The sequence below is a fragment of the Impatiens glandulifera genome, chromosome 1, assembly GCF_907164915.1.
Source record: "Impatiens glandulifera chromosome 1, dImpGla2.1, whole genome shotgun sequence".
Classification (NCBI taxonomy): domain Eukaryota; kingdom Viridiplantae; phylum Streptophyta; class Magnoliopsida; order Ericales; family Balsaminaceae; genus Impatiens; species Impatiens glandulifera.
In genome coordinates, this window is record NC_061862.1 from 12,242,617 (window position 1) to 12,252,542 (window position 9,926).

The 9,926-nt window shown below is 34.6% G+C and overlaps 1 protein-coding gene and 2 non-coding genes across 3 annotated transcripts; 2 read left to right on the forward strand and 1 right to left on the reverse strand.

The window, feature by feature from the left end:
* The first annotated feature begins 510 nt into the window (after positions 1–510).
* On the forward strand, positions 511–3,572 carry LOC124912357 (cysteine synthase, chloroplastic/chromoplastic-like). The gene is made up of 4 exons (XM_047453001.1): positions 511–538; positions 3,049–3,112; positions 3,187–3,244; positions 3,366–3,572. Exons 1-4 carry the CDS (start codon positions 511–513, stop codon positions 3,570–3,572), a joined length of 357 nt encoding a protein of 118 aa, XP_047308957.1.
* A 3,176-nt stretch (positions 3,573–6,748) lies between these two features.
* On the reverse strand, positions 6,749–6,855 carry LOC124923045. The gene has a single exon (XR_007098081.1). It is a non-coding gene; the product is annotated as a U6 spliceosomal RNA (small nuclear RNA).
* A 967-nt stretch (positions 6,856–7,822) lies between these two features.
* On the forward strand, positions 7,823–7,937 carry LOC124922862. The gene has a single exon (XR_007097914.1). It is a non-coding gene; the product is annotated as a U5 spliceosomal RNA (small nuclear RNA).
* The last annotated feature ends 1,989 nt before the right edge of the window (positions 7,938–9,926 follow it).

The window sequence follows — 9,926 nt, forward strand, 5'->3', positions numbered from 1 at the left end:
CCTTCAAATGTCCTAAATGGTGATGGTCTTTGGTTCGGTGATCTATGGTTTGTCCTACGCGGTTCAGGGAAGTTTTTCTTATATCTGAGAATTTCGGCTTTTCTTTTCTCAAGGTCAAGCCATGAATCGGTTGGGCCAACATAATCGTATTTTAGCTTCTCTTCCCTATAGTATGCGGTTTCCTCTTCTTCAGCTGTCCAGGTGCTCTTAAGAAATTTTATAAAAGGAAGGTTTCCTTTTGTAAGCCTTGCTTTCTCTATGGGTTTTCGGTCTTTAGAGCTATTCCCTGTGTATCCAAGGCCACGCTTACAACGAGGATGCCTGTAATGTTTATTCATATTCTTTACTATGTCGCTAGATCTCTTATAGGCGGCCATCGTATATTGAAATCGGGCATTCTCTTCCTCGGTCAGTTCTCTAGTCGGTTCACTAGGTTGTTCGGTCTTAAGATCTAACTCGGTTTCTATGGTATGGGTATCATCAGATTGTATGACCTCCGGTTCGGTTATGATGGGTACCTCTGGTTCTATTGAAATAGGTATTATGGGATCGGTTCTGATGTTGAGGTGCTTAGGTAACATGGTCAATAGGTTCTTATATTCTTCTACCATGTCATTCAATGCATTGTATAACTCATCTTTAGTAAATTCCTCACAAGGAGAGTCAAATACCTGTTCCTCATTGGCCATGAGGCACATGAGGTCATCGTCGCTGTCACTGCGAGCCCATAGACTTCCTCCATCGTCGGCTATTAGTGCTTTCGGTACCTCACTTCCTTCACCGGCTTGTTGGTAATTGTTTCTGTCATTTTGATAGTCCGGTTTCTGGGTATCCCTCCTTGGTTTCCTGCATTCCCACTTAAAGTGTCCCAAACAGTTACAGTTATAGCATCTTATATTGGATTTGTCACCATAGTAGTTGTTCGTTGGTTGGCTTCTTTTCATGAACCTCCTAAATTTCTGTGCGAGCATAGCCATGGCGTCCTCAGTAAACTGTTCAGCGGTTCTGATAGGTACGGGTGCAGGAGCCGGTATCGGTGCCGGTGCAGGTACAAGAGTAGGTACAGCCGGTTCTGTAGATGTGATTAGTGCTCTGGTTGATGTTGAGGCCGAGACTTCCTCTTCGGTTCTAGATTTCATTTCGAACTCATATGTCTTGAGATCTTCGAATACATCGTATAGTTTCATCTTACGTAGGCTCTTTGACTCCCTCATTACCATTGTCTTTATATCCCAGGCACTTGGAAGGGATCTCAAAGCCTTCATAACTACCTCTTTGTTCTCATACTTCTTGCCCAGAGTTGCTAGTTCATCTAACACACCAGTGAACCGGTCACTGTATTCCTTCATAGTTTCTCCTAGTTTCATTTTGATGCTTTCGAACTTCTGTGTGGCCATCATTATTTTGTTCTCCCTTGTTCTTTCATTTCCTTCAAAGATCTGGATGACCGTGTTCCATGTCTCCTTCGCAGTTTTGCAATCTCTGATCTTGCAATATGTGTTTCTGTCTACGCTGTTGGAGATCCGGTTTCTTGCATGGTTGTCCAGATTGTTCCTTCTCCTATCTTCAGCCGTCCATTCTTTTCTATCTTTATCAATGAATATCGGTCCTTCAGTTAGAATGGATTCCATTTCATCATCCAAGGTGACTAGGTGCAGGTGCATGCGTGCCTTCCAGTTGGCAAAGTCATCACCTTCTAGCATTGGAGGCCTATCCTGATACATGTTTGCTTGAGTATTGAAACTAACTGCTCTGATACCAATTGTTAGGATCTAGGTCGCCGCTGGTGGACCGGGGGTTGGACCGGTTAGCGGTTCTCACTCGTAGGGTGGTGGTTAATCCGGTTAGAGATTAACACCGGGGTTTCAATACTACACAACCTGTCACAAACCCTTGAACTAGGTTCAAGCGCGGAAGAGGTTTGCTTTCAGGTTGAAGCGGCACGCTTGTGTGATAGGCACGGTCGGTTTCGGATGATGGAGATTTGGAGATGGTGGGTCGGTTTCGGTAATCTGGATATTCGGTATGGTTAGTGTAAAGTCGGTTTGGAGCGGTATGGTTAAGTTAGTCGGTTATATGATGAAGCCGGCAGAAAGTAAATAACACAACAGTTTTTATGGATGTTCGGAGATAAAACTCCTACGTCACCCCTTTCTCTCGAAACCGCGAGAAGGATATTCACTAAGGAATACAAGTACAAGCCGATCGAGACTTATTTCCTGCTCGATAACACACTTACAATTTACACCGAAATTGTAAAATACACTTTAACTTTCAATACTTAGGCTTTCTAGCACAGCACACTTTATCACTTGTAGTAAATGCTCTCAATATCACAGTTGTCTCTTAATGTCTTAAGTCTCTCGTTGTCCCACATTTACTCTTCTGCAACTGCCTCCTTTTATAGGTGAAATATGCCAACGGTCATATTTCACTGCCTTGAATTTGATTGGCTGATCAGAGGTGCAGTGATTCAGTGTTTCAGAAGTTCAGACCTGCGGTCGTCTCCTCAGACCTGATGGTCAATCTCAGACCTGGCATTATGTCTCAGACCTGGCGGTCTGTTCATTCGGTGTGTAGGACAAGCCTGCCGGGTTTGTCTTTTACTTGATGTAGGCACTGTCTGTTTGGACAGTTGTCTGTACTTTGAAGATTTCCTTTCTGGCTTATCCCGAAGTAGAAGGATCCGGTAGTACTGTTTTCTGCAGCCTACAGTCTTTCCTCAGACTTGCATGGATATGGAAGTATTCAGTCTGTTCCTTTGGTATCATTCTCAACAGATACCCAAATTGTCTTCTTGTACTGGTCGGTCTTTTGACTTGGCCGAATGTCTTTGGTAGTGATGTAACCGGACTTCTTCCGGTTATTCGTCTTGTGGATGATCGGCTGTTTGATGATTCCGGTCCGAATACTCTTGATCGGTTTGGTAGCTTGACCGGTTAGGTTTCTTCAGTCGGTTCTCTTGTTCATCCGGTCCGGTTCCTTGTTCCTGCATGGGAAGTTTGTTTAAGTTAGGTTTATTTGAACCGGTCTGAATTTATCTAACAGGATTTGTTGCAAATACACCTGCGAAGCTTGAGATAATGAAGCCTTGTTGTAGTGTCAAGGATAGGTGAGAAACAATTTATTCTGAAGTGTTTATGGTTCTAAAGCATTATGTTGCATTGATTAAACTTCTGTTTTCAGGATAGGATACAATATGATTACTCATGCAGAGGAAAAGGGGATTATAGAACCAGGAAAGGTACTAGATGATTCTTACACATTTTTGTATAGGATTTATGCAAATGAAATCTTAAACTGAGATAGATTTATTGAATGACTACTGGTCATATTTTTCACATTTCTCTTTGGATACTTTGTAGAGCATTTTTGTGGAACCTACAAGTGAAAACACAGGCATTGGTCTTACATTTATTGCTTCCTCAAAGGGATATAAGCTCATCCTAACAATGTCTGTCTCAATTAGTCTGGAGAGACGGGTACTTCTCAAAGAATTTGGAGCGGAGTTTGTGCTAACTGATTCAAAGAAGTTTCAGTCCACAACCGCACTCTATAGTGTGTATCTTTAGTAGAGAATTCACTACCTATAAATCTAACAAACCCAACTCAAGAAAGTGTAGTGGTTCCAGAAATTGATGATCCTGACGTATTCCCGAAGCAACGGGAGGTTGTCTTTGAAACTGAAAATATTTACTGTAAGAGCATCATCTCAACAACAGCATCAACCATCATCTCAACAGCAACAACAATCATCTTAGCATCATCCATCATCTCAGCAGCATGTTAATAATTGTATTCTCAACAAAATGTTCTAAGTTTACTTCAACCAAGATAATGTTGTATGAATAATGTTCTAAGTTTACTAATGTTGTATGAATAGTGTTCTAAGTTTACTTCATCCAAGATAATGTTGTATTGTATGAAACATTGTTATTTATTTAAGCAGGTTGAACAAACAGTGACTCACGCATTTTGTAATATGTGTGAGTTATGTTAACAAAAGTCTAAACAAAATGCTCGAATTAGAACAAATGCTTGAACTAGACCATGATATTCAGTATTACATAACAAATGCTTGAATTACATCATAATATTCAGTATTACATAACAAATGCTCGAATTACATCATAATATTCAGTATTACATAACAAATGTTCGAATTACATGAAATGCTTGAATTACATAACAAATGCTCGAATTAAAACAAATGCTCGAATTAGACCAGAACAAATGCTCGAAATTACATCAAATGCTCGAATTAGAACAAATGCTCGAATTACATAACTAATGCTCGAATTAGACCATAATATTTAGTATTACATAACAAATGCTCGAATTACATCAACCCTCCATCTTCTTTTGCACTAACTTCTTTTGCACCACCTTGTCTTCCTTCTTGTCCATCTTATTCTGCACATTGTCTTCTTTCTTCTCAATCTTCTCCACAAACAAATCCTCCTCCACCTTTTGCACATTCTACATGTCTTCCTTTTTCTCCAAAATATGTACAAAGACATCATCCTTCTCATTGACCACATTGTAGTTTTCATTTTCTCCTCACAAGCCCATCCTAAAAAAAAGACAAAATGATTGAGATTACATCAAATGCTCGAAATAGACCAAATGCTCGAAATACATCAAATGCTCGAAATAGACATACCTCAATATTATCATTCACCAACACATCATACTCATTCAGCTTCTCCTCCACAAGCCCATCCTAAAAAAATACAAAATGATTGAGATTACATCAAATGCTCTAAATAGACCAAATGCTCAAAATATATCAAATGCTCGAAATAGACATACCTCAATATTATCATTCACCAGCACATCATCCTCATTCAGCTTCTCATCAACAATCCCACCCTAAAAAATTACAAAATGATTGAGATTACATCAAATGCTCGAAATAGAGATATAGGATTTGGAGATATGGTGCCATGTAACGGGTCATTTTTTTATAACCTACATCAATCATGTAATATTTACCTACAAAATAATACATAAATTTTTATTGCATATTTTATTTCACAATCGAAACAATGAAGTGAATAACACCTTATTGGATGCGAAAAACTATATACTGGATTGTTTCGAACATTGTCAAGGGCTGATGGATCATTCATCATCAACTTTGACATTTTTAGTTGGATAATTAGTTTGACTATGTCAATTTAGTGACTCAAGGTGTACTTGTACATGAGTTTTATCAATAACACCAATATAATTCTATTAAATACAACACGTTAATAATATAATAATAATAAGATCAGCGTGAAATAGTCTAAAACTTTCATGGTCATGGTACAATATTTGGCTTCGGATACTACTCCCTTGCAATTTCTTACCCCAAATTCTAAGGGTTTCATGGGGAATATTTACGCGATAATAGAGTGCATGCATTAATAATCTATGATGATCTTAGTAAACAGGTTGTGGCATATCGACAAATGTCATTATTGTTACGTCGACCACCAAGTACTATATTTCTTTGTTTTCCATGATATCAAAGAGACTCTTAGTTTGACACAACGACTATCTGCACAAATTGGTCAGTCGAAATTTGAAAAACACTCAAATCAACCATTAGATAAACAAAGTAAAATAGCCCAAATGAGAGAGTGCACTTACACCCCCACAACAAGACAGAATAATTTAGTGTAATCATCAACAATTTCTTCAAATTGAAAAATCTTTTTATGTTCCAAGCACAAATGTTATTAAGTTTTTTTGTCTTTTTAAATATTAATGGTTATTCATATCATTAATAAGCTTTCCTCACATATTTAAATTGGGATAGTCCTTTTACATATTATACAAAGAAAATCTTGACTATTCTAAATTAGAATATCCGGTTGCCTTTATTATATTAAGAATAACATCCCTCATCAAACTAAATTTGTAAAGAGAGAAAATCAAGGTATTTTTATTGGTTACTCTTCTAGTCAAAGGATTTTAGTGTTTTGTTACTTCAACTGAAATTATTATTGTCTCAAGAGACATTATTTTTTATGGAAATAATATTCTTGATTCATTTTCTTATTTTTGATGAATTACAAACTCTTCATTCAGAAACACGAAATTTTGAATTTTTGAACGAATAAAGGAAAATTCCTACTTGGTTAGATGATTTTGTGTCCAATATCACTAGAAACCATATATTATCTTATACACCTAAAATATTTCTATATGCATCCAATTAAAAAAGTAACAATTATCTGGAATTCTTGGAAATTATATATATTTTAAACAACCAAAAACAAAAATAATCATCTCAAATTACAAAAATGACAAAATGTTATAAATGATGAATGGACTATTTTACAAAATAATAACAAATGAGATCTGGTTTCATTTGGCATGATATTTTATTGTCTATAAAAAGTATTTCCTGGAATAAAGAAAGATTTGAAGGAAATTAAGATAGAAGGAAATAAGGAAAATGATGGCCTTGACTTTAGTGAGGGCTGTGCTTTGAGTTAGGGCAAAGAATATCACAAATTATGTATGGCAATTTTTTTTCTTAATCTGGAATAAACTACATTATTTGATGTTAATGATAATTGTTAAAGGGACTAAGAATGTATGAGGAAATTTGTGACAATAAATTATTGATAGGTATTGATAAAAGAAAATATGTTTAGCGTTGATGCATGGTTTTAGAAGAGGCGAAGTAATGGGGAAATGATAGATAGGGTTAGTATCCAGTCGCCAACGTAGGCATAAGACAGAAAAAAGGGTAAAAAATTTTTTGGACCATTTCTTGATTTGTGCGTGTCATCCTTGCGTAGGGGCCATGCTAATCTTCTCTGTGTCGTTCCAATTTTATCAGATGTTCCCAAAAGGATATAAGCTTTTCCCGCTCTCCTTGTTAAAAATACTTCATTCTTGAGTTAGAGGATCGATGTGGGATAAATTTTAGAAAATGAATGCACATCTGCTATTTCTTGTGAAAGACTACTAGAGCATTTTTCGATGAACGCATGTTTCTATATAAAGAATGAGGTTCCTTGAAAGAATGCCCTCGATTTATGGGGTTTTCTTTTGAGGGAATATTGATTTTATGAGAGAAAAAGAATGGGGAGCTACCCCTTATGTCATGTTAATAAGGTGTTCAAGGGCGGAGCTAGAATTTAAAATATAGTCGGGCTATGTTATTTCTATAAAACGTACCCGGCTAGAATGATAATAATAGCTAGAATGATAATAATATGAGGTAAATAAATAAAACATACGTAGTTTACGGTCACTAGGTCTCTTCATCGACCGACGAACTCAATAGCGACGGTATTTCTCCACGTCGTTATTTCCATTCGCATGCAAACTGTTTTGAGTTACCCGAGTTGTACATAAACCAGCCCTTGAAGGTGTCGATTCCTCTATTAATTATAAGTAATATTCGTCATAATGAATATAACATACGTTTATTAAATATCAAATACGAGTCATATACCTTGTTTGAAAGTACGAGTTATAACTACCCTCGTAATAATAACTTTAATCCAAATTAAAACGATTTTAGTGAAAATCAAATATTTAAAAAAAAAATTCTTTTTATTGGAGCTAAACTAATAAATCATTGTAATAGTTTGTTATTAACATTGATATATATAAGTTTGATAAAATAATATACATAAAAAAGTATCAAGTTCTTAAAAATATTATTAAATGATCCTATCCTTTAAATAGAAGAAGAAGAAAAACCATAAGGCTCAATAATAAAAAAAAAGTGTGTTATCCCACATTGTTAGATGAAGTGAAAATAGGGATCCGATATTATTATAAGTGGGGAGTTGATGATTACAGGAAACTATGAAGCCAAGCATTGAACACAAAGCGAACTATTCTTTCGCCTTTTACTAAAGAATACCGTGTGTTCTTTGCAATACGTGGCATACGCCTATTTTTGTTGGGTCCTCTAAACGGAGCCACCCTACAATTGAGTTTAAACTTTGAATTTGTCTTATCTATGAAAATTTAATTCATTTTTTTTTATTAATGTATTATTTGAATTATACTTAAAAAAATTTGTAATAAATAAAAGTATTCCACTCTTTGTTTGGCATATTTCCTTTGAATTGTAATCCTTCAAAATTATATCCGTTTAGAGAACTGCGCAAATTAATTTTTTACATCATAGTTAATTCTCTTCAAAAATTATTTAGTTAGAAATTATTTTGTTCGTGTAAACAATTACATATTTTTCATAGAAATGTTTTATTTTTCGACATATGTCAAAATATAGATGATAAAGTTTAATCTATCGATCAAAACTTTCTTTCAAGATTTAAATACGTAGATTGCACTTTCAAGTGTAAAATATTCTCTTGTAGACGTAAAGTATTTCATTTAATAATGTCAATATATTATTTGATAACAACATTATATTTCGTGTAGTGCAATTCACATCCTTAGTATTTAATCATTTTTATCGTAATTTTCAATGTATTCATTTTATTATCTCAATTAAATTTAAAAGTTTTTTAAACTCTTAAAGAGGACGATCTGAAAATAGATATTTGGTGATGTAATTCATGTATTTTCATGATATGCATCCATAATTGATCTATGCCATTTAGCTATGCCATTTAGCTATGTTGATAATGTGACCATGGATGGTTTAGTTACGATGATGCTAACGAAAGTCTCTATGATCCTTTATTAATATAGTTAATGGACCAGATTGTATGGGATACCCTAAAGTTTATAATAATCATTCAAGCTAGCAATAAGATTACACTATTGTGGATTTGCATATTCGGCCCAGTGGGAGATTGTTGGATTATTTTATAATTAATTCAATGATTATTGGGCAATTAGTGCAATATTTATAGTGTTGGGCTATTATGTAATAAACCTAAACTAAAGTGATCAAATATGGTATTAAGGAGGTTTATGGGGTACGTAGGTTATGGAATAAATTTGTAGAGACAAAAAAAATGGTTATTTAAATATCTATGAGGGACTAATTTATAAAAACCGAAATCTAATAAAGATAGTTATGGTCCACAATCTACATAGTGCTACACTAGATCAAGCCCATTGGACTTAATACATGTCGATTGAAATTAGTAGGGTTACAACATTTACTAGGTAGGAGTATGACATCTTTCTTGTCTCCCCATCGACATAGAGGATTAATAGAGTGAGAAATCCCAAAGTGAAATTAAGGGTTGTGCTAGATTGGAAGATTCATCAACCGAAATCTATCCCAGGAACAATTAAGAATAATGTAAGCTAAATATATATATATTCCGTTTCTAGTAATTGAATTGATTAATCGTCTCAAATCCCTTGTTTAACATTTAACGGCTATTTAAAATTTATATAAAGTATTATTAGATTTGGTTTATAAAATATTACATATGATGAATTAGTGGAGAGCACGCAACATCCCATGCATTAGTGGTAAGCACGATTTTTTCGTCAGAATTACTCAAATATTCTTTCTATAACAATAGTAGAATATAGAATAAAGCCCTCCGTCAATGGTTTCTACGACCATCGATAGAGGTAGTGAAAAACTCTCCAAGATTCTTAACTTTGAAGCTCTAATACCATGTTAAATTCTTTAAGTGAAATATGTAAATTGGAAATTTTAATATTAAAGTTATTATCCAAACAATTACATCTCCTTAATATAAGAGTTTTGTTGATTATTTGAAATTGGATAAAAAGAAGTATATATAGGTAAAAAAATAAAATATAACCAAAAGGCAATAACAACACAAATTATAACACAAGGAGAGGGTGGTCCTAGGAAACTATGTTTTTTTAACACAAAAAATGGAAACCCTCATTTATCATCTTATATAGATGATGTATGGAAGACCCTGGTAAGCCAATGGAAAAAAAGAAGAAGAAGGCAATAACAATACAACTTATAACATAAGGAGATGGTGGTCCTAGGAAAGTATATC

Bases quoted from the DNA above. Each gene is read 5' to 3' on its own strand.
- LOC124912357 (XM_047453001.1), top strand. From the start codon at position 511: ATGGGTACCTCTGGTTCTATTGAAATAG. The intron at 539-3,048 runs GTATTATGGGAT...TTTATCTAACAG, and splicing joins CTCTGGTTCTATTGAAATAG to GATTTGTTGCAAATACACCT. The intron at 3,113-3,186 runs GTGAGAAACAAT...TTCTGTTTTCAG, and splicing joins TGTTGTAGTGTCAAGGATAG to GATAGGATACAATATGATTA.